Genomic DNA, 25,668 nt, shown 5'->3' with positions numbered 1-25,668 from the left:
CTACAGGTTTCTGCTACGGGTATATAACAGAGTAAGGGAACTACAATACATTCCACACATGCGTCATCTGTTCCAGTGTGGTTGATAACACGTCATTTATATATGTGAATAGTCATTGTATACCATGTTAATATACTGTGTGATGGGAACTTTGAATTGCCTTCCATAACTCAGTGTTGTAATTACCCTGTGTGAGTAGAATCTGTACATTCTTTGTTTTTATTCCATTTACATTTAAAAACAAAAGTATTTTTACTATGCATGGTGGCATAGTGGATAGAATTGTTGCCTCATGGTGCTGGGGTGTCAGGTACTATTCCTAAAGCCGATTTGTGTGGAGTATATATGTTCTCTCAATGACTGATTACTCAGAATAGCAACTGTGCACATCCAAGATGGCTGTCTTGCCTTATACAAATATGCAGTGTTTTAAATCCTATTGGGAGAAAGGTGCTATATACACAAATAATGTCATTAGTTTATCTTAAATGTAACATTTTAATACATGCCTGTTTCATGTCTACCAATTAAGGAAATTAAACTGTGACTTTCTGATGCGTTACAACAGCTGGTGTGTGACTTTTCTGATGTCTAATAAGATCAGATGATTGTGAAAAATATTTCCCACACTTAGAACATGGAAATGGCTTCTCCCCTGTGTGAGTTCTCTGATGTTTAACAAGATCTGATTTCTGTATAAAACATTTCCCACACTCAGAACATGGAAATGGCTTGTCGCCTGTGTGTGTTTTCTGATGTCTAACACAATCTGATCTCTGTATAAAACATTTCCCACACTCAGAACATTGAAATGGCTTCTCACCCATGTGGCTTCTCTCATGTATAACAAGAGGTGATTTATGTGTATAACATTTTCCACACTCAGAACACTGAAATGGCTTCTCACCTGTGTGACTTCTCTCATGTACAACAAGAGCTGATTTATGTGTATAACATTTTCCACACTCAGAGCATGGAAATGGTTTCTCACCTTTGTGACTTCTCTGATGTTGAACAAGATGTGATTTATGTGAAAAGCATTTTCCACACTCAGAGCATAGAAGTGGCATCTCACCTGTGTGACTTCTCTGATGCTCAACAAGATGAGATTTAAGTTTAAAACATTTCTCACATTCGGAACATGAATATGGTTTCTCACCTGTGTGATTTCTCTCATGTATAATAAGCTGTGATTTTTGTGTAAAACTTTTCCCACACTCAGAGCATGGAAATGGCCTCTCACCTGTGTGACTTCTTTTCTTATGTCCAGCAAGAGAAGACTGGTTTGTAAAACATTTTCCACACTCACAGCATGGAAATGGTTTCTCACCCGTGTGACTTCTCTGATGTATAATCAACTGGGATTCCTGTGTAAAACTTTTCCCACACTCAGAACATGGAAATGGTTTTATACCTGTGTGACTTCTTTGATGTGTAACCTGTGCAAAACTTTTCAAATTCTCAAAACATGGAAATTGTTTCTCATCTGTGTAACTTCTCTGATGTGCAACAAGAGCGGATTTATTTGTGAAACGTTTCCCACACTCAGAGCAATGGAATGGTTTCTCACCTGTGTGACTTCTCTGATGTATATTAAGATGTGATTTCTCATTAAAACATTTTCCACACTCAGAGCATGGGTATGGTTTTTCACCTGTGTGGACTCTTTCATGTATAGCAAGAGCTGATTTGCTGATAAAACATTTCCCACACTCAGAACATGGAAATGGTTTCTCACCTGTGTGACTTTTCTTGTGCCTAACAAGTTGTGAGCTCTGTGTAAAACATCTCCCACACTCAGAACATGGAAATGGTTTCTCACCTGTGTGTGTTCTCTGATGTATAACAAGATATGATTTCTGTGCAAAGCATTTCTCACACTCAGAGCATGAAAATGGATTCTCACCTGTGTGACTTCTTTCATGTATAACAAGATCTGATTTTCGTGGGAAACTTTTCCCACACTCAGAACATGGAAATGGCAGCTCACCTGTGTGACTTCTCTCATGAATAATAAGACCTTGTTTGTGTGCAAAACATTTCCCACACTCAGAGCATGGATATGGTTTCTCACCTGTGTGACTTCTTTTATGTCTAACAAGATATGATTTTAGTGAAAAACTTTTCCCACATTCAGAGCATGGAAATGGCCTCTCACCTTTGTGACGTTTCTCATGTCTAAGAAGATATAATTTCAGAGTAAAACATTTCCCACACTCAGAACATGGAAATGGCCTCTCACCTGTGTGACGTCTCTGATGTGCAACAAGATATGATTTCACAGTAAAACATTTCCCACAGTTAGAGCATGGAAATGGCCTCTCACCTCTGTGACTAGTCTCAACTAGGTTATCTGTAAAACAATTCTGAAATTCAGAAGAGGAAATTATTGCATCACTGCCATGATCTGTACTTTGTGAAGCAATATGAGAGTTACCAGAAGAACATTCCTCAAGAATAGAGGGATCAGATGGTATATCTGCACTGTGAAGTGCTGGATGTATATTTAGGGTAACGTGGTTTTCTTCTGGAGACCCACGTGTGATGTTCCTATCTTCTAATTTCATATGAGGAGACCACACGAGATGCTCCTCCAAAGTATTCCTTGTATTGTGTCCATCTAGTAGAAATAAAATAGTTAACCAAGAATACCACAACAAAGGCATCACTAATCAATATTTATCTCACCCCTATTCCCATAGGTTTTTGCTTCGTACAACCTAATGCAGAACACTTTGGGCTGGTACCGCTCACACTAATAAATATAATACAGGAGAAGAAAGGAGACAAGGGGAGCTTTGCTGAGTGATGCACTATAGAACATATATTTTACTTTACCACATTTACATTGTATTGGTACTTGCATTAAAATGAATTCAGAACATGTTCCCACATAGCATAATATATGTATTTTGGAAATCATTATTTAATCCATTTGTCCTACTAATGCAGAGACATAAAAACAGCTAAAATAAAATAATTTGTGGAAAAGTTGGGTTAGTAATTAGTGATCAAACATTGCCGTTATGTTAAAGCTCTAAAATATCGTTTACCACTTGCGATAATTAATATGAACGTGTAACATTCTCAATAAATGTAGTTATTTTGGTTGAACTATTCACGCTAGGTAATACACATTATTATTGGCAGCAGGCTGATATGTAATAAGCCAGTCACTGTGACACGTTATTATGTGCGGCAGGCTGATATGTAATAAGCCAGTCACTGTGACACGTTATTATGTGCAGCAGGTCGATATGTAATAAGCCAGTCACTGTGACATGTTATTATGTGCAGCAGGCTGATATGTAATAAGCCAGTCACTGTGACACATTATTATGTGCAGCAGGCTGATATGTAATAAGCCAGTCACTGTGACACGTTATTATGTGCAGCAGGTCGATATGTAATAAGCCAGTCACTGTGACACGTTATTATGTGCAGGAGGCTGATATGTAATAAGCCAGTCACTGTGACACGTTATTATGTGCAGCAGGCTGATACGTAATAAGCCAGTCACTGTGACACGTTATTATGTGCGGCAGGCTGATATGTAATAAGCCAGTCACTGTGATATGTTATTATGTGCGGCAGGCTGATATGTAATAAGCCAGTCACTGTGACACGTTATTATGTGCAGCAGGCTGATATGTAATAAGCCAGTCACTGTGACACGTTATCATGTGCAGCAGGCTGATATGTAATAAGCCAGTCACTGTGACACGTTATTATGTGCAGCAGGCTGATATGTAATAAGCCAGTCACTGTGACACGTTATTATGTGCAGCAGGCTGATGTGTAATAAGCCAGTCACTGTGACACGTTATTATGTGCAGCAGGCTGATATGTAATAAGCCAGTCACTGTGACACGTTATTATGTGCAGCAGGCTGATATGTAATAAGCCAGTCACTGTGACACGTTATTATGTGCGGCAGGCTGATACGTAATAAACCAGTCACTGTGACACGTTATTATGTGCGGCAGGCTGATATGTAATAAGCCAGTCACTGTGACACGTTATTATGTGCGGCAGGCTGATATGTAATAAGCCAGTCACTGTGACACGTTATTATGTGCAGCAGGCTGATGTGTAATAAGCCAGTCACTGTGACACGTTATTATGTGCAGCAGGCCGATATATAATAAGCCAGTCACTGTGACACGTTATTATGTGCAGCAGGCTGATATGTAATAAGCCAGTCACTGTGACACGTTATTATGTGCAGCAGGCTGATATGTAATAAGCCAGTCACTGTGACACGTTATGTGCAGCAGGCTGATATGTAATAAGCCAGTCACTGTGACACGTTATTATGAGCAGCAGGCTATGTAATAAGCCAGTCACTGTGACACGTTATTATGTGCAGCAGGCTGATCTGTAATAAGCCAGTCACTGTGACACGTTATTATGTGCAGCAGGCCGATATGTAATAAGCCAGTCACTGTGACACGTAATTATGAGCAGCAGGCTGATATGTAATAAGCCAGTCACTGGGACACGTTATCATGAGTGGCAGGCTGATATGAAAAAAGCCAATCACTGTGACACGTTATGTGCAGCAGGCTGATATGTAATAACCCAGTCACTGTGACACGTTATATGCAGCAGGCTGATATGTAATAAGCCAGTCACTGTGACACGTTATTATGTGCAGCAGGCTGATATGTAATAAGCCAGTCACTGTGACACGTTATTATGTGCAGCAGGCTGATATGTAATAAGCCAGTCACTGTGATATGTTATGTTCGGCAGGCTGATATGTAATAAGCCAGTCACTGTGACACGTTATTATGTGCAGCAGGCTGATATGTAATAAGCCAGTCACTGTGACACGTTATTATGTGCAGCAGGCTGATATGTAATAAGCCAGTCACTGTGACACGATATGTGCAGCAGGCTGATATGTAATAAGCCAGTCACTGTGACACGTTATTATGAGCAGCAAGCTATGTAATAAGCCAGTCACTGTGACACGTTATTATGTGCAGCAGGCTGATCTGTAATAAGCCAGTCACTGTGACACGTTATTATGTGCAGCAGGCCGATATGTAATAAGCCAGTCACTATGACACGTAATTATGAGCAGCAGGCTGATATGTAATAAGCCAGTCACTGGGACACGTTATCATGAGTGGCAGGCTGATATGTAATAAGCCAATCACTGTGACACGTTATGTGCAGCAGGCTGATATGTAATAACCGAGTCACTGTGACACGTTATATGCAGCAGGCTGATATGTAATAAGCCAGTCACTGTGACACGTTATTATGTGCAGCAGGCTGATATGTAATAAGCCAGTCACTGTGACACGTTATTATGTGCAGCAGGCTGATATGTAATAAGCCAGTCACTGTGATATGTTATTATGTGCGGCAGGCTGATATGTAATAAGCCAGTCACTGTGACACGTTATTATGTGCAGCAGGCTGATGTGTAATAAGCCAGTCACTGTGACACGTTATTATGTGCAGCAGGCTGATATGTAATAAGCCAGTCACTGTGACACGTCATTATGTGCAGCAGGCTGATGTGTAATAAGCCAGTCACTGTGACACGTTATTATGTGCAGCAGGCCGATATGTAATAAGCCAGTCACTGTGACACGTTATTCTGTGCAGCAGGCCGATATGTAATAAGCCAGTCACTGTGACACGTCATTATGTGCAGCAGGCTGATATGTAATAAGCCAGTCACTGTGACACGTTATTATGTGCAGCAGGCTGATATGTAATAAGCCAGTCACTGTGACACGTTATGTGCAGCAGGCTGATATGTAATAAGCCAGTCACTGTGACACGTTATTATGAGCAGCAGGCTATGTAATAAGCCAGTCACTGTGACACGTTATTATGTGCAGCAGGCTGATCTGTAATAAGCCAGTCACTGTGACACGTTATTATGTGCAGCAGGCCGATATGTAGTAAGCCAGTCACTGTGACACGTAATTATGAGCAGCAGGCTGATATGTAATAAGCCAGTCACTGGGACACGTTATCATGAGTGGCAGGCTGATATGTAATAAGCCAATCACTGTGACACGTTATGTGCAGCAGGCTGATATGTAATAACCCAGTCACTGTGACACATTATATGCAGCATGCTGATATGTAATAAGCCAGTCACTGTGACACGTTATTATGTGCAGCAGGCTGATATGTAATAAGCCAGTCACTGTGACACGTTATTATGTGCAGCAGGCTGATATGTAATAAGCCAGTCACTGTGATATGTTATTATGTGCGGCAGGCTGATATGTAATAAGCCAGTCACTGTGACACGTTATTATGTGCAGCAGGCTGATATGTAATAAGCCAGTCACTGTGACACGTTATTATGTGCAGCAGGCTGATATGTAATAAGCCAGTCACTGTGACACGATATGTGCAGCAGGCTGATATGTAATAAGCCAGTCACTGTGACACGTTATTATGAGCAGCAGGCTATGTAATAAGCCAGTCACTGTGACACGTTATTATGTGCAGCAGGCTGATATGTAATAAGCCAGTCACTGTGACACGTTATTATGAGCAGCAGGCTATGTAATAAGCCAGTCACTGTGACACGTTATTATGTGCAGCAGGCTGATCTGTAATAAGCCAGTCACTGTGACACGTTATTATGTGCAGCAGGCCGATATGTAATAAGCCAGTCACTGTGACACGTAATTATGAGCAGCAGGCTGATATGTAATAAGCCAGTCACTGGGACACGTTATCATGAGTGGCAGGCTGATATGTAATAAGCCAATCACTGTGACACGTTATGTGCAGCAGGCTGATATGTAATAACCCAGTCACTGTGACACGTTATATGCAGCAGGCTGATATGTAATAAGCCAGTCACTGTGACACGTTATTATGTGCAGCAGGCTGATAAGTAATAAGCTAGTCACTGTGACACGTTATTATGTGCAGCAGGCTGATATGTAATAAGCCAGTCACTGTGATATGTTATTATGTGCGGCAGGCTGATATGTAATAAGCCAGTCACTGTGACACGTTATTATGTGCAGCAGGCTGATATGTAATAAGCCAGTCACTGTGACACGTTATTATGTGCAGCAGGCTGATATGTAATAAGCCAGTCACTGTGACACGATATGTGCAGCAGGCTGATATGTAATAAGCCAGTCACTGTGACACGTTATTATGAGCAGCAGGCTATGTAATAAGCCAGTCACTGTGACACGTTATTATGTGCAGCAGGCTGATATGTAATAAGCCAGTCACTGTGACACGTTATTATGAGCAGCAGGCTATGTAATAAGCCAGTCACTGTGACACGTTATTATGTGCAGCAGGCTGATATGTAATAAGCCAGTCACTGTGACACGTTATTATGTGCAGCAGGCCGATATGTAATAAGCCAGTCACTGTGACACGTAATTATGAGCAGCAGGCTGATATGTAATAAGCCAGTCACTGGGACACGTTATCATGAGTGGCAGGCTGATATGTAATAAGACAATCACTGTGACACGTTATGTGCAGCAGGCTGATATGTAATAACCCAGTCACTGTGATACGTTATATGCAGCAGGCTGATATGTAATAAGCCAGTCACTGTGACACGTTATTATGTGCAGCAGGCTGATATGTAATAAGCCAGTCACTGTGACACGTTATTATGTGCAGCAGGCTGATATGTAATAAGCCAGTCACTGTGATATGTTATTATGTGCGGCAGGCTGATATGTAATAAGCCAGTCACTGTGACACGTTATTATGTGTAGCAGGCTGATGTGTAATAAGCCAGTCACTGTGACACGTTATTATGTGCAGCAGGCTGATATGTAATAAGCCAGTCACTGTGACACGTTATTATGTGCAGCAGGCTGATATGTAATAAGCCAGTCACTGTGACACGTTATTATGTGCAGCAGGCTGATACGTAATAAGCCAGTCACTGTGACACGTTATTATGTGCAGCAGGCTGATATGTAATAAGCCAGTCACTGTGATATGTTATTATGTGCGGCAGGCTGATATGTAATAAGCCAGTCACTGTGACACGTTATTATGTGCAGCAGGCTGATGTGTAATAAGCCAGTCACTGTGACACGTTATTATGTGCAGCAGGCTGATGTGTAATAAGCCAGTCACTGTGACACGTTATTATGTGCAGCAGGCTGATGTGTAATAAGCCAGTCACTGTGACACGTTATGTGCAGCAGGCTGATATGTAATAAGCCAGTCATTGTGACACGTTATTATGAGCAGCAGGCTATGTAATAAGCCAGTCACTGTGACACGTTATTATGTGCAGCAGGCTGATCTGTAATAAGCCAGTCACTGTGACACGTTATTATGTGCAGCAGGCCGATATGTAATAAGCCAGTCACTGTGACACGTAATTATGAGCAGCAGGCTGATATGTAATAAGCCAGTCACTGGGACACGTTATCATGAGTGGCAGGCTGATATGTAATAAGCCAATCACTGTGACACGTTATGTGCAGCAGGCTGATATGTAATAACCCAGTCACTGTGACACGTTATATGCAGCAGGCTGATATGTAATAAGCCAGTCACTGTGACACGTTATTATGTGCAGCAGGCTGATATGTAATAAGCCAGTCACTGTGACACGTTATTATGTGCAGCAGGCCGATATGTAATAAGCCAGTCACTGTGACACGTTATTATGTGCAGCAGGCTGATGTGTAATAAGCCAGTCACTGTGACACGTTATTATGTGCAGCAGGCTGATGTGTAATAAGCCAGTCACTGTGACACGTTATTATGTGCAGCAGGCTGATGTGTAATAAGCCAGTCACTGTGACACGTTATTATGTGCAGCAGGCCGATGTGTAATAAGCCAGTCACTGTGATACGTTATTATGTGCAGCAGGCCGATATGTAATAAGCCAGTCACTGTGACACGTTATTATGTGCAGCAGGCTGATATGTAATAAGCCAGTCACTGTGACACGTTATGTGCAGCAGGCTGATATGTAATAAGCCAGTCACTGTGACACGTTATTATGAGCAGCAGGCTATGTAATAAGCCAGTCACTGTGACACGTTATTATGTGCAGCAGGCTGATGTGTAATAAGCCAGTCACTGTGACACGTTATTATGTGCAGCAGGCCGATATGTAATAAGCCAGTCACTGTGACACGTTATTATGTGCAGCAGGCCGATATGTAATAAGCCAGTCACTGTGACACGTTATTATGTGCAGCAGGCTGATATGTAATAAGCCAGTCACTGTGACACGTTATGTGCAGCAGGCTGATATGTAATAAGCCAGTCACTGTGACACGTTATTATGAGCAGCAGGCTATGCAATAAGTCAGTCACTGTGACACGTTATTATGTGCAGCAGGCTGATCTGCAATAAGCCAGTCACTGTGACACGTTATTATGTGCAGCAGGCTGATATGTAATAACCCAGTCACTGTGACACGTTATATGCAGCAGGCTGATATGTAAAAAGCCAGTCACTGTGACACGTTATTATGTGCAGCAGGCTGATATGTAATAAGCCAGTCACTGTGACACGTTATTATGTGCAGCAGGCCGATATGTAATAAGCCAGTCACGGTGACACGTTATTATGTGCAGCAGGCCGATGTGTAATAAGCCAGTCACTGTGACACGTTATTATGTGCAGCAGGCTGATGTGTAATAAGCCAGTCACTGTGACACGTTATTATGTGCAGCAGGCTGATGTGTAATAAGCCAGTCACTGTGACACGTTATTATGTGCAGCAGGCCTATATGTAATAAGCCAGTCACTGTGACACGTTATTATGTGCAGCAGGCCGATATGTAATAAGCCAGTCACTGTGACACGTTATTATGTGCAGCAGGCTGATATGTAATAAGCCAGTCACTGTGACACGATATGTGCAGCAGGCTGATATGTAATAAGCCAGTCACTGTGACACGTTATTATGAGCAGCAGGCTATGTAATAAGCCAGTCACTGTGACACGTTATTATGTGCAGCAGGCTGATGTGTAATAAGCCAGTCACTGTGACACGTTATTATGTGCAGCAGGCCGATATGTAATAAGCCAGTCACTGTGACACGTTATTATGTGCAGCAGGCTGATATGTAATAAGCCAGTCACTGTGACACGTTATGTGCAGCAGGCTGATATGTAATAAGCCAGTCACTGTGACACGTTATTATGAGCAGCAGGCTATGTAATAAGCCAGTCACTGTGACACGTTATTATGTGCAGCAGGCTGATCTGTAATAAGCCAGTCACTGTGACACGTTATTATGTGCAGCAGGCCGATATGTAATAAGCCAGTCACTGTGACACGTAATTCTGAGCAGCAGGCTGATATGTAATAAGCCAGTCACTGGGACACGTTATCATGAGTGGCAGGCTGATATGTAATAAGCCAATCACTGTGACACGTTATGTGCAGCAGGCTGATATGTAATAACCCAGTCACTGTGACACGTTATATGCAGCAGGCTGATATGTAATAAGCCAGTCACTGTGACACGTTATTATGTGCAGCAGGCTGATATGTAATAAGCCAGTCACTGTGACACGTTATTATGTGCAGCAGGCTGATATGTAATAAGCCAGTCACTGTGATATGTTATTATGTGCGGCAGGCTGATATGTAATAAGCCAGTCACTGTGACACGTTATTATGTGCAGCAGGCTGATATGTAATAAGCCAGTCACTGTGACACATTATTATGTGCAGCAGGCTGATATGTAATAAGCCAGTCACTGTGACACGATATGTGCAGCAGGCTGATATGTAATAAGCCAGTCACTGTGACACGTTATTATGAGCAGCAGGCTATGTAATAAGTCAGTCACTGTGACACGTTATTATGTGCAGCAGGCTGATATGTAATAAGCCAGTCACTGTGACACGTTATTATGAGCAGCAGGCTATGTAATAAGCCAGTCACTGTGACACGTTATTATGTGCAGCAGGCTGATATGTAATAAGCCAGTCACTGTGACACATTATGTGCAGCAGGCCGATATGTAATAAGCCAGTCACTGTGACACGTAATTATGAGCAGCAGGCTGATATGTAATAAGCCAGTCACTGGGACACGTTATCATGAGTGGCAGGCTGATATGTAATAAGCCAATCACTGTGACACGTTATGTGCAGCAGGCTGATATGTAATAACCCAGTCACAGTGATACGTTATATGCAGCAGGCTGATATGTAATAAGCCAGTCACTGTGACACGTTATTATGTGCAGCAGGCTGATATGTAATAAGCCAGTCACTGTGACACGTTATTATGTGCAGCAGGCTGATATGTAATAAGCCAGTCACTGTGACACGTTATGTGTAGCAGGCTGATATGTAATAAGCCAGTCACTGTGACACTTTATTATGAGCAGCAGGCTATGTAATAAGTCAGTCACTGTGACACGTTATTATGTGCAGCAGGCTGATCTGTAATAAGCCAGTCACTGTGACACGTTATTATGTGCAGCAGGCTGATATGTAATAACCCAGTCACTGTGACACGTTATATGCAGCAGGCTGATATGTAAAAAGCCAGTCACTGTGACACGTTATTATGTGCAGCAGGCTGATATGTAATAAGCCAGTCACTGTGACACGTTATTATGTGCAGCAGGCCGATATGTAATAAGCCAGTCACTGTGACACGTTATTATGTGCAGCTGGCCGATGTGTAATAAGCCAGACACTGTGACACGTTATTATGTGCAGCAGGCTGATGTGTAATAAGCCAGTCACTGTGACACGTTATTATGTGCAGCAGGCTGATGTGTAATAAGCCAGTCACTGTGACACGTTATTATGTGCAGCAGGCCGATATGTAATAAGCCAGTCACTGTGACACGTTATTATGTGCAGCAGGCCGATATGTAATAAGCCAGTCACTGTGACACGTTATTATGTGCAGCAGGCTGATATGTAATAAGCCAGTCACTGTGACACGATATGTGCAGCAGGCTGATATGTAATAAGCCAGTCACTGTGACACGTTATTATGAGCAGCAGGCTATGTAATAAGCCAGTCACTGTGACACGTTATTATGTGCAGCAGGCTGATGTGTAATAAGCCAGTCACTGTGACACGTTATTATGTGCAGCAGGCCGATATGTAATAAGCCAGTCACTGTGACACGTTATTATGTGCAGCAGGCTGATATGTAATAAGCCAGTCACTGTGACACGTTATGTGCAGCAGGCTGATATGTAATAAGCCAGTCACTGTGACACGTTATTATGTGCAGCAGGCTGATCTGTAATAAGCCAGTCACTGTGACACGTTATTATGTGCAGCAGGCCGATATGTAATAAGCCAGTCACTGTGACACGTAATTATGAGCAGCAGGCTGATATGTAATAAGCCAGTCACTGGGACACGTTATCATGAGTGGCAGGCTGATATGTAATAAGCCAATCACTGTGACACGTTACGTGCAGCAGGCTGATATGTAATAACCCAGTCACTGTGACACGTTATATGCAGCAGGCTGATATGTAATAAGCCAGTCACTGTGACACGTTATTATGTGCAGCAGGCTGATATGTAATAAGCCAGTCACTGTGACACGTTATTATGTGCAGCAGGCTGATATGTAATAAGCCAGTCACTGTGATATGTTATTATGTGCGGCAGGCTGATATGTAATAAGCCAGTCACTGTGACACGTTATTATGTGCAGCAGGCTGATATGTAATAAGCCAGTCACTGTGACACGTTATTATGTGCAGCAGGCTGATATGTAATAAGCCAGTCACTGTGACACGATATGTGCAGCAGGCTGATATGTAATAAGCCAGTCACTCTGACACGTTATTATGAGCAGCAGGCTATGTAATAAGCCAGTCACTGTGACACGTTATTATGTGCAGCAGGCTGATATGTAATAAGCCAGTCACTGTGACACGTTATTATGAGCAGCAGGCTATGTAATAAGCCAGTCACTGTGACACGTTATTATGTGCAGCAGGCTGATATGTAATAAGCCAGTCACTGTGACACGATATGTGCAGCAGGCTGATATGTAATAAGCCAGTCACTGTGACACGTTATTATGAGCAGCAGGCTATGTAATAAGCCAGTCACTGTGACACGTTATTATGTGCAGCAGGCTGATATGTAATAAGCCAGTCACTGTGACACGTTATTATGAGCAGCAGGCTATGTAATAAGCCAGTCACTGTGACACGTTATTATGTGCAGCAGGCTGATATGTAATAAGCCAGTCACTGTGACATGTTATTATGTGCAGCAGGCCGATATGTAATAAGCCAGTCACTGTGACACGTAATTATGAGCAGCAGGCTGATATGTAATAAGCCAGTCACTGGGACACGTTATCATGAGTGGCAGGCTGATATGTAATAAGCCAATCACTGTGACACGTTATGTGCAGCAGGCTGATATGTAATAACCCAGTCACTGTGATACGTTATATGCAGCAGGCTGACATGTAATAAGCCAGTCACTGTGACACGTTATTATGTGCAGCAGGCTGATATGTAATAAGCCAGTCACTGTGACACGTTATTATGTGCAGCAGGCTGATATGTAATAAGCCAGTCACTGTGATAAGTTATTATGTGCGGCAGGCTGATATGTAATAAGCCAGTCACTGTGACACGTTATTATGTGCAGCAGGCTGATGTGTAATAAGCCAGTCACTGTGACACGTTATTATGTGCAGCAGGCTGATATGTAATAAGCCAGTCACTGTGACACGTTATTATGTGCAGCAGGCTGATATGTAATAAGCCAGTCACTGTGACACGTTATTATGTGCAGCAGGCTGATACATAATAAGCCAGTCACTGTGACACGTTATGATGTGCAGCAGGCTGATAAGTAATAAGCCAGTCACTGTGATATGTTATTATGTGCGGCAGGCTGATATGTAATAAGCCAGTCACTGTGACACGTTATTATGTGCAGCAGGCTGATGTGTAATAAGCCAGTCACTGTGACACGTTATTATGTGCAGCAGGCTGATGTGTAATAAGCCAGTCACTGTGACACGTTATTATGTGCAGCAGGCTGATATGTAATAAGCCAGTCACTGTGACACGTTATTATGTGCAGCAGGCCGATATGTAATAAGCCAGTCACTGTGACACGTAATTATGAGCAGCAGGCTGATATGTAATAAGCCAGTCACTGGGACACGTTATCATGAGTGGCAGGCTGATATGTAATAAGCCAATCACTGTGACACGTTACGTGCAGCAGGCTGATATGTAATAACCCAGTCACTGTGACACGTTATATGCAGCAGGCTGATATGTAATAAGCCAGTCACTGTGACACGTTATTATGTGCAGCAGGCTGATATGTAATAAGCCAGTCACTGTGACACGTTATTATGTGCAGCAGGCTGATATGTAATAAGCCAGTCACTGTGATATGTTATTATGTGCGGCAGGCTGATATGTAATAAGCCAGTCACTGTGACACGTTATTATGTGCAGCAGGCTGATATGTAATAAGCCAGTCACTGTGACACGTTATTATGTGCAGCAGGCTGATATGTAATAAGCCAGTCACTGTGACACGATATGTGCAGCAGGCTGATATGTAATAAGCCAGTCACTCTGACACGTTATTATGAGCAGCAGGCTATGTAATAAGCCAGTCACTGTGACACGTTATTATGTGCAGCAGGCTGATATGTAATAAGCCAGTCACTGTGACACGTTATTATGAGCAGCAGGCTATGTAATAAGCCAGTCACTGTGACACGTTATTATGTGCAGCAGGCTGATATGTAATAAGCCAGTCACTGTGACACGATATGTGCAGCAGGCTGATATGTAATAAGCCAGTCACTGTGACACGTTATTATGAGCAGCAGGCTATGTAATAAGCCAGTCACTGTGACACGTTATTATGTGCAGCAGGCTGATATGTAATAAGCCAGTCACTGTGACACGTTATTATGAGCAGCAGGCTATGTAATAAGCCAGTCACTGTGACACGTTATTATGTGCAGCAGGCTGATATGTAATAAGCCAGTCACTGTGACATGTTATTATGTGCAGCAGGCCGATATGTAATAAGCCAGTCACTGTGACACGTAATTATGAGCAGCAGGCTGATATGTAATAAGCCAGTCACTGGGACACGTTATCATGAGTGGCAGGCTGATATGTAATAAGCCAATCACTGTGACACGTTATGTGCAGCAGGCTGATATGTAATAACCCAGTCACTGTGATACGTTATATGCAGCAGGCTGACATGTAATAAGCCAGTCACTGTGACACGTTATTATGTGCAGCAGGCTGATATGTAATAAGCCAGTCACTGTGACACGTTATTATGTGCAGCAGGCTGATATGTAATAAGCCAGTCACTGTGATAAGTTATTATGTGCGGCAGGCTGATATGTAATAAGCCAGTCACTGTGACACGTTATTATGTGCAGCAGGCTGATGTGTAATAAGCCAGTCACTGTGACACGTTATTATGTGCAGCAGGCTGATATGTAATAAGCCAGTCACTGTGACACGTTATTATGTGCAGCAGGCTGATATGTAATAAGCCAGTCACTGTGACACGTTATTATGTGCAGCAGGCTGATACATAATAAGCCAGTCACTGTGACACGTTATGATGTGCAGCAGGCTGATAAGTAATAAGCCAGTCACTGTGATATGTTATTATGTGCGGCAGGCTGATATGTAATAAGCCAGTCACTGTGACACGTTATTATGTGCAGCAGGCTGATGTGTAATAAGCCAGTCACTGTGACACGTTATTATGTGCAGCAGGCTGATGTGTAATAAGCCAGTCACTGTGACACGTTATTATGTGCAGCAGGCTGATATGTAATAAGCCAGTCACTGTGACACGTTATGTGCAGCAGGCTGATATGTAATAAGCCAGTCACTGTGACACGTTATTATGAGCAGCAGGCTATGTAATAAGCCAGTCACTGTGACACGTTATTATGTGCAGCAGGCTGATCTGTAATAAGCCAGTCACTGTGACACGTTATTATGTGCAGCAGGCCGATATGTAATAAGCCAGTCACTGTGACACGTAATTATGAGCAGCAGGCTGATATGTAATAAGCCAGTCACTGGGACACGTTATCATGAGTGGCAGGCTGATATGTAATAAGCCAATCACTGTGACACGTTATGTGCAGCAGGCTGATATGTAATAACCCAGTCACTGTGACACGTTATATGCAGCAGGCTGATATGTAATAAGCCAGTCACTGTGACACGTTATTATGTGCAGCAGGCTGATATGTAAAAAGCCAGTCACTGTGACACATTATTATGTGCAGCAGGCCGATATGTAATAAGCCAGTCACTGTGACACGTTATTATGTGCAGCAGGCTGATGTGTAATAAGCCAGTCACTGTGACACGTTATTATGTGCAGCAGGCCGATATGTAATAAGCCAGTCACTGTGACACGTTATTATGTGCAGCAGGCTGATATGTAATAAGCCAGTCACTGTGACACATTATGTGCAGCAGGCTGATATGTAATAAGCCAGTCACTGTGACACGTTATTATGAGCAGCAGGCTATGTAATAAGCCAGTCACTGTGACACGTTATTATGTGCAGCAGGCTGATCTGTAATAAGCCAGTCACTGTGACACGTTATTATGTGCAGCAGGCCGATATGTAATAAGCCAGTCACTGTGACACGTAATTCTGAGCAGCAGGCTGATATGTAATAAGCCAGTCACTGGGACACGTTATCATGAGTGGCAGGCTGATATGTAATAAGCCAATCACTGTGACACGTTATGTGCAGCAGGCTGATATGTAATAACCCAGTCACTGTGACACGTTATATGCAGCAGGCTGATATGTAATAAGCCAGTCACTGTGACACGTTATTATGTGCAGCAGGCTGATATGTAATAAGCCAGTCACTGTGACACGTTATTATGTGCAGCAGGCTGATATGTAATAAGCCAGTCACTGTGATATGTTATTATGTGCGGCAGGCTGATATGTAATAAGCCAGTCACTGTGACACGTTATTATGTGCAGCAGGCTGATATGTAATAAGCCAGTCACTGTGACACGTTATTATGTGCAGCAGGCTGATATGTAATAAGCCAGTCACTGTGACACGATATGTGCAGCAGGCTGATATGTAATAAGCCAGTCACTGTGACACGTTATTATGAGCAGCAGGCTATGTAATAAGCCAGTCACTGTGACACGTTATTATGTGCAGCAGGCTGATATGTAATAAGCCAGTCACTGTGACACGTTATTATGAGCAGCAGGCTATGTAATAAGCCAGTCACTGTGACACGTTATTATGTGCAGCAGGCTGATATGTAATAAGCCAGTCACTGTGACACATTATGTGCAGCAGGCCGATATGTAATAAGCCAGTCACTGTGACACGTAATTATGAGCAGCAGGCTGATATGTAATAAGCCAGTCACTGGGACACGTTATCATGAGTGGCAGGCTGATATGTAATAAGCCAGTCACTGTGACACGTTATGTGTAGCAGGCTGATATGTAATAAGCCAGTCACTGTGACACGTTATTATGAGCAGCAGGCTATGTAATAAGTCAGTCACTGTGACACGTTATTATGTGCAGCAGGCTGATCTGTAATAAGCCAGTCACTGTGACACGTTATTATGTGCAGCAGGCTGATATGTAATAACCCAGTCACTGTGACACGTTATATGCAGCAGGCTGATATGTAAAAAGCCAGTCACTGTGACACGTTATTATGTGCAGCAGGCTGATATGTAATAAGCCAGTCACTGTGACACGTTATTATGTGCAGCAGGCCGATATGTAATAAGCCAGTCACTGTGACACGTTATTATGTGCAGCAGGCCGATGTGTAATAAGCCAGACACTGTGACGCGTTATTATGTGCAGCAGGCTGATGTGTAATAAGCCAGTCACTGTGACACGTTATTATGTGCAGCAGGCTGATGTGTAATAAGCCAGTCACTGTGACACGTTATTATGTGCAGCAGGCCGATATGTAATAAGCCAGTCACTGTGACACGTTATTATGTGCAGCAGGCCGATATGTAATAAGCCAGTCACTGTGACACGTTATTATGTGCAGCAGGCTGATATGTAATAAGCCAGTCACTGTGACACGATATGTGCAGCAGGCTGATATGTAATAAGCCAGTCACTGTGACACGTTATTATGAGCAGCAGGCTATGTAATAAGCCAGTCACTGTGACACGTTATTATGTGCAGCAGGCTGATGTGTAATAAGCCAGTCACTGTGACACGTTATTATGTGCAGCAGGCCGATATGTAATAAGCCAGTCACTGTGACACGTTATTATGTGCAGCAGGCTGATATGTAATAAGCCAGTCACTGTGACACGTTATGTGCAGCAGGCTGATATGTAATAAGCCAGTCACTGTGACACGTTATTATGTGCAGCAGGCTGATCTGTAATAAGCCAGTCACTGTGACACGTTATTATGTGCAGCAGGCCGATATGTAATAAGCCAGTCACTGTGACACGTAATTATGAGCAGCAGGCTGATATGTAATAAGCCAGTCACTGGGACACGTTATCATGAGTGGCAGGCTGATATGTAATAAGCCAATCACTGTGACACGTTATGTGCAGCAGGCTGATATGTAATAACCCAGTCACTGTGACACGTTATATGCAGCAGGCTGATATGTAATAAGCCAGTCACTGTGACACGTTATTATGTGCAGCAGGCTGATATGTAATAAGCCAGTCACTGTGACACGTTATTATGTGCAGCAGGCTGATATGTAATAAGCCAGTCACTGTGATATGTTATTATGTGCGGCAGGCTGATATGTAATAAGCCAGTCACTGTGATACGTTATTATGTGCAGCAGGCTGATATGTAATAAGCCAGTCACTGTGACACGTTATTATGTGCAGCAGGCTGATATGTAATAAGCCAGTCACTGTGACACGATATGTGCAGCAGGCTGATATGTAATAAGCCAGTCACTCTGACACGTTATTATGAGCAGCAGGCTATGTAATAAGCCAGTCACTGTGACACGTTATTATGTGCAGCAGGCTGATATGTAATAAGCCAGTCACTGTGACACGTTATTATGAGCAGCAGGCTATGTAATAAGCCAGTCACTGTGACACGTTATTATGTGCAGCAGGCTGATATGTAATAAGCCAGTCACTGTGACACGATATGTGCAGCAGGCTGATATGTAATAAGCCAGTCACTGTGACACGTTATTATGAGCAGCAGGCTATGTAATAAGCCAGTCACTGTGACACGTTATTATGTGCAGCAGGCTGATATGTAATAAGCCAGTCACTGTGACACGTTATTATGAGCAGCAGGCTATGTAATAAGCCAGTCACTGTGACACGTTATTATGTGCAGCAGGCTGATATGTAATAAGCCAGTCACTGTGACACGTTATTATGTGCAGCAGGCCGATATGTAATAAGCCAGTCACTGTGACACGTAATTATGAGCAGCAGGCTGATATGTAATAAGCCAGTCACTGGGACACGTTATCATGAGTGGCAGGCTGATATGTAATAAGCCAATCACTGTGACACGTTATGTGCAGCAGGCTGATATGTAATAACCCAGTCACTGTGATACGTTATATGCAGCAGGCTGACATGTAATAAGCCAGTCACTGTGACACGTTATTATGTGCAGCAGGCTGATATGTAATAAGCCAGTCACTGTGACACGTTATTATGTGCAGCAGGCTGATATGTAATAAGCCAGTCACTGTGATAAGTTATTATGTGCGGCAGGCTGATATGTAATAAGCCAGTCACTGTGACACGTTATTATGTGCAGCAGGCTGATGTGTAATAAGCCAGTCACTGTGACACGTTATTATGTGCAGCAGGCTGATATGTAATAAGCCAGTCACTGTGACACGTTATTATGTGCAGCAGGCTGATATGTAATAAGCCAGTCACTGTGACACGTTATTATGTGCAGCAGGCTGATACGTAATAAGCCAGTCACTGTGACACGTTATGATGTGCAGCAGGCTGATAAGTAATAAGCCAGTCACTGTGATATGTTATTATGTGCGGCAGGCTGATATGTAATAAGCCAGTCACTGTGACACGTTATTATGTGCAGCAGGCTGATGTGTAATAAGCCAGTCACTGTGACACGTTATTATGTGCAGCAGGCTGATGTGTAATAAGCCAGTCACTGTGACACGTTATTATGTGCAGCAGGCTGATATGTAATGAGCCAGTCACTGTGACACGTTATGTGCAGCAGGCTGATATGTAATAAGCCAGTCACTGTGACACGTTATTATGAGCAGCAGGCTATGTAATAAGCCAGTCACTGTGACACGTTATTATGTGCAGCAGGCTGATCTGTAATAAGCCAGTCACTGTGACACGTTATTATGTGCAGCAGGCCGATATGTAATAAGCCAGTCACTGTGACACGTAATTATGAGCAGCAGGCTGATATGTAATAAGCCAGTCACTGGGACACGTTATCATGAGTGGCAGGCTGATATGTAATAAGCCAATCACTGTGACACGTTATGTGCAGCAGGCTGATATGTAATAACCCAGTCACTGTGACACGTTATATGCAGCAGGCTGATATGTAATAAGCCAGTCACTGTGACACGTTATTATGTGCAGCAGGCTGATATGTAAAAAGCCAGTCACTGTGACACATTATTATGTGCAGCAGGCCGATATGTAATAAGCCAGTCACTGTGACACGTTATTATGTGCAGCAGGCTGATGTGTAATAAGCCAGTCACTGTGACACGTTATTATGTGCAGCAGGCTGATGTGTAATAAGCCAGTCACTGTGACACGTTATTATGTGCAGCAGGCTGATATGTAATAAGCCAGTCACTGTGACACGTTATGTGCAGCAGGCTGATATGTAATATGCCAGTCACTGTGACACGTTATTATGAGCAGCAGGCTATGTAATAAGCCAGTCACTGTGACACGTTATTATGTGCAGCAGGCTGATCTGTAATAAGCCAGTCACTGTGACACGTTATTATGTGCAGCAGGCCGATATGTAATAAGCCAGTCACTGTGACACGTAATTATGAGCAGCAGGCTGATATGTAATAAGCCAGTCACTGGGACACGTTATGTGCAGCAGGCTGATATGTAATAACCCAGTCACTGTGATACGTTATATGCAGCAGGCTGATATGTAATAAGCCAGTCACTGTGACACGTTATTATGTGCAGCAGGCTGATATGTAATAAGCTAGTCACTGTGACACGTTATTATGTGCAGCAGGCCGATATGTAATAAGCCAGTCACTGTGACACGTTATTATGTGCAGCAGGCTGATGTGTAATAAGCCAGTCACTGTGACACGTTATTATGTGCAGCAGGCTGATGTGTAATAAGCCAGTCACTGTGACACGTTATTATGTGCAGCAGGCTGATGTGTAATAAGCCAGTCACTGTGACACGTTATTATGTGCAGCAGGCCGATATGTAATAAGCCAGTCACTGTGACACGTTATTATGTGCAGCAGTCTGATATGTAATAAGCCAGTCACTGTGACACGTTATGTGCAGCAGGCTGATATGTAATAAGCCAGTCACTGTGACACGTTATTATGAGCAGCAGGCTATGTAATAAGCCAGTCACTGTGACACGTTATTATGTGCAGCAGGCTGATGTGTAATAAGCCAGTCACTGTGACACGTTATTATGTGCAGCAGGCCGATATGTAATAAGCCAGTCACTGTGACACGTTATTATGTGCAGCAGGCCGATATGTAATAAGCCAGTCACTGTGACACGTTATTATGAGCAGCAGGCTGATATGTAATAAGCCAGTCACTGTGACACGTTATGTGCAGCAGGCTGATATGTAATAAGCCAGTCACTGTGACACGTTATTATGAGCAGCAGGCTATGTAATAAGCCAGTCACTGTGACACGTTATTATGTGCAGCAGGCTGATCTGTAATAAGCCAGTCACTGTGACACGTTATTATGTGCAGCAGGCCGATATGTAATAAGCCAGTCACTGTGACACGTAATTATGAGCAGCAGGCTGATATGTAATAAGCCAGTCACTGGGACACGTTATCATGAGTGGCAGGCTGATATGTAATAAGCCAATCACTGTGACACGTTATGTGCAGCAGGCTGATATGTAATAACCCAGTCACTGTGACACGTTATATGCAGCAGGCTGATATGTAATAAGCCAGTCACTGTGACACGTTATTATGTGCAGCAGGCTGATATGTAATAAGCCAGTCACTGTGACACGTTATTATGTGCAGCAGGCTGATATGTAATAAGCCAGTCACTGTGATATGTTATTATGTGCGGCAGGCTGATATGTAATAAGCCAGTCACTGTGACACGTTATTATGTGCAGCAGGCTGATATGTAATAAGCCAGTCACTGTGACACGTTATTATGTGCAGCAGGCTGATATGTAATAAGCCAGTCACTGTGACACGATATGTGCAGCAGGCTGATATGTAATAAGCCAGTCACTGTGACACGTTATTATGAGCAGCAGGCTATGTAATAAGCCAGTCACTGTGACACGTTATTATGTGCAGCAGGCTGATATGTAATAAGCCAGTCACTGTGACACGTTATTATGAGCAGCAGGCTATGTAATAAGCCAGTCACTGTGACACGTTATTATGTGCAGCAGGCTGATATGTAATAAGCCAGTCACTGTGACACGTTATTATGTGCAGCAGGCCGATATGTAATAAGCCAGTCACTGTGACACGTAATTATGAGCAGCAGGCTGATATGTAATAAGCCAGTCACTGGGACACGTTATCATGAGTGGCAGGCTGATATGTAATAAGCCAATCACTGTGACACGTTATGTGCAGCAGGCTGATATGTAATAACCCAGTCACTGAGATACGTTATATGCAGCAGGCTGATATGTAATAAGCCAGTCACTGTGACACGTTATTATGTGCAGCAGGCTGATATGTAATAAGCCAGTCACTGTGACACGTTATTATGTGCAGCAGGCTGATGTGTAATAAGCCAGTCACTGTGATATGTTATTATGTGCGGCAGGCTGATGTGTAATAAGCCAGTCACTGTGACACGTTATTATGTGCAGCAGGCTGATGTGTAATAAGCCAGTCACTGTGACACGTTATTATGTGCAGCAGGCTGATATGTAATAAGCCAGTCACTGTGACACGTTATTATGTGCAGCAGGCTGATATGTAATAAGCCAGTCACTGTGACACGTTATTATGTGCAGCAGGCTGATACGTAATAAGCCAGTCACTGTGACACGTTATTATGTGCAGCAGGCTGATATGTAATAAGCCAGTCACTGTGATATGTTATTATGTGCGGCAGGCTGATGTGTAATAAGCCAGTCACTGTGACACGTTATTATGTGCAGCAGGCTGATGTGTAATAAGCCAGTCACTGTGACACGTTATTATGTGCAGCAGGCTGATGTGTAATAAGCCAGTCACTGTGACACGTTATTATGTGCAGCAGGCTGATATGTAATAAGCCAGTCACTGTGACACGTTATGTGCAGCAGGCTGATATGTAATAAGCCAGCCAGTCACTGTGACACGTTATTATGAGCAGCAGGCTGATCTGTAATAAGCCAGTCACTGTGACACGTTATTATGTGCAGCAGGCCGATATGTAATAAGCCAGTCACTGTGACACGTAATTATGAGCAGCAGGCTGATATGTAATAAGCCAGTCACTGGGACACGTTATCATGAGTGGCAGGCTGATATGTAATAAGCCAATCACTGTGACACGTTATGTGCAGCAGGCTGATATGTAATAACCCAGTCACTGTGACACGTTATATGCAGCAGGCTGATATGTAATAAGCCAGTCACTGTGACACGTTATTATGTGCAGCAGGCCGATATGTAATAAGCCAGTCACTGTGACACGTTATTATGTGCAGCAGGCTGATGTGTAATAAGCCAGTCACTGTGACACGTTATTATGTGCAGCAGGCTGATGTGTAATAAGCCAGTCACTGTGACACGTTATTATGTGCAGCAGGCTGATGTGTAATAAGCCAGTCACTGTGACACGTTATTATGTGCAGCAGGCCGATATGTAATAAGCCAGTCACTGTGACACGTTATTATGTGCAGCAGGCCGATATGTAATAAGCCAGTCACTGTGACACGTTATTATGTGCAGCAGGCTGATATGTAATAAGCCAGTCACTGTGACACGTTATGTGCAGCAGGCTGATATGTAATAAGCCAGTCACTGTGACACGTTATTATGAGCAGCAGGCTATGTAATAAGCCAGTCACTGTGACACGTTATTATGTGCAGCAGGCTGATGTGTAATAAGCCAGTCACTGTGACACGTTATTATGTGCAGCAGGCCGATATGTAATAAGCCAGTCACTGTGACACGTTATTATGTGCAGCAGGGCGATATGTAATAAGCCAGTCACTGTGACACGTTATTATGTGCAGCAGGCTGATATGTAATAAGCCAGTCACTGTGACTCGTTATGTGCAGCAGGCTGATATGTAATAAGCCAGTCACTGTGACACGTTATTATGAGCAGCAGGCTATGTAATAAGCCAGTCACTGTGACACGTTATTATGTGCAGCAGGCTGATCTGTAATAAGCCAGTCACTGTGACACGTTATTATGTGCAGCAGGCCGATATGTAATAAGCCAGTCACTGTGACACGTAATTATGAGCAGCAGGCTGATATGTAATAAGCCAGTCACTGGGACACGTTATCATGAGTGGCAGGCTGATATGTAATAAGCCAATCACTGTGACACGTTATGTGCAGCAGGCTGATATGTAATAACCCAGTCACTGTGACACGTTATATGCAGCAGGCTGATATGTAATAAGCCAGTCACTGTGACACTTTATTATGTGCAGCAGGCTGATATGTAATAAGCCAGTCACTGTGACACGTTATTATGTGCAGCAGGCTGATACGTAATAAGCCAGTCACTGTGACACGTTATTATGTGCAGCAGGCTGATATGTAATAAGCCAGTCACTGTGATATGTTATTATGTGCGGCAGGCTGATATGTAATAAGCCAGTCACTGTGACACGTTATTATGTGCAGCAGGCTGATGTGTAATAAGCCAGTCACTGTGATATGTTATTATGTGCGGCAGGCTGATATGTAATAAGCCAGTCACTGTGACACGTTATTATGTGCAGCAGGCTGATGTGTAATAAGCCAGTCACTGTGACACGTTATTATGTGCAGCAGGCTGATATGTAATAAGCCAGTCACTGTGACACGTTGTTATGTGCAGCAGGCTGATATGTAATAAGTCAGTCACTGTGACACGTTATTATGTGCAGCAGGCTGATATGTAATAAGCCAGTCACTGGGACACGTTATTATGTGCAGCAGGCCGATATGTAATAAGCCAGTCACTGTGACACGTAATTATGAGCAGCAGGCTGATATGTAATAAGCCAGTCACTGGGACACGTTATCATGAGTGGCAGGCTGATATGTAATAAGCCAATCACTGTGACACGTTATGTGCAGCAGGCTGATATGTAATAACCCAGTCACTGTGACACGTTATATGCAGCAGGCTGATGTGTAATAAGCCAGTCACTGTGACACGTTATTATGTGCAGCAGGCTGATATGTAATAAGCCAGTCACTGTGACACGTTATTATGTGCGGCAGGCTGATATGTAATAAGCCAGTCACTGTGACTGATTAGGACAGGCCTGGTCAACCTGTGGTT

At 43.1% G+C, this 25,668-nt stretch overlaps 1 protein-coding gene across 1 annotated transcript in view; it reads right to left on the bottom strand.

Annotated features, from left to right (window-relative positions):
- Window positions 1-536: 536 nt before the first annotated feature.
- The window catches only part of LOC148473813 (uncharacterized), a 37,282-nt gene continuing 12,150 nt past the window's right edge, over window positions 537-25,668 (bottom strand). The window contains exons 6-8 of the mRNA XM_088459407.1: window positions 2,689-2,755; window positions 1,512-2,620; window positions 537-1,439 (exon numbers count right to left, since the gene is read on the bottom strand). Of these exons, the coding sequence (XP_088315533.1) occupies window positions 537-1,439; window positions 1,512-2,620; window positions 2,689-2,755 (2,079 nt within the window). The remainder of the gene's footprint in view (window positions 1,440-1,511; window positions 2,621-2,688; window positions 2,756-25,668) is intronic.

The sequence above is a fragment of the Taudactylus pleione genome, unplaced genomic scaffold (assembly GCF_031769625.1).
Source record: "Taudactylus pleione unplaced genomic scaffold, aTauple2 ptg000910l, whole genome shotgun sequence".
In the NCBI taxonomy this organism is placed as follows: Eukaryota; Metazoa; Chordata; class Amphibia; order Anura; family Myobatrachidae; genus Taudactylus; species Taudactylus pleione.
The sequence above is the reverse complement of the archived record's forward strand: the minus strand, read 5'-3'. Positions and strand labels throughout refer to the sequence as shown.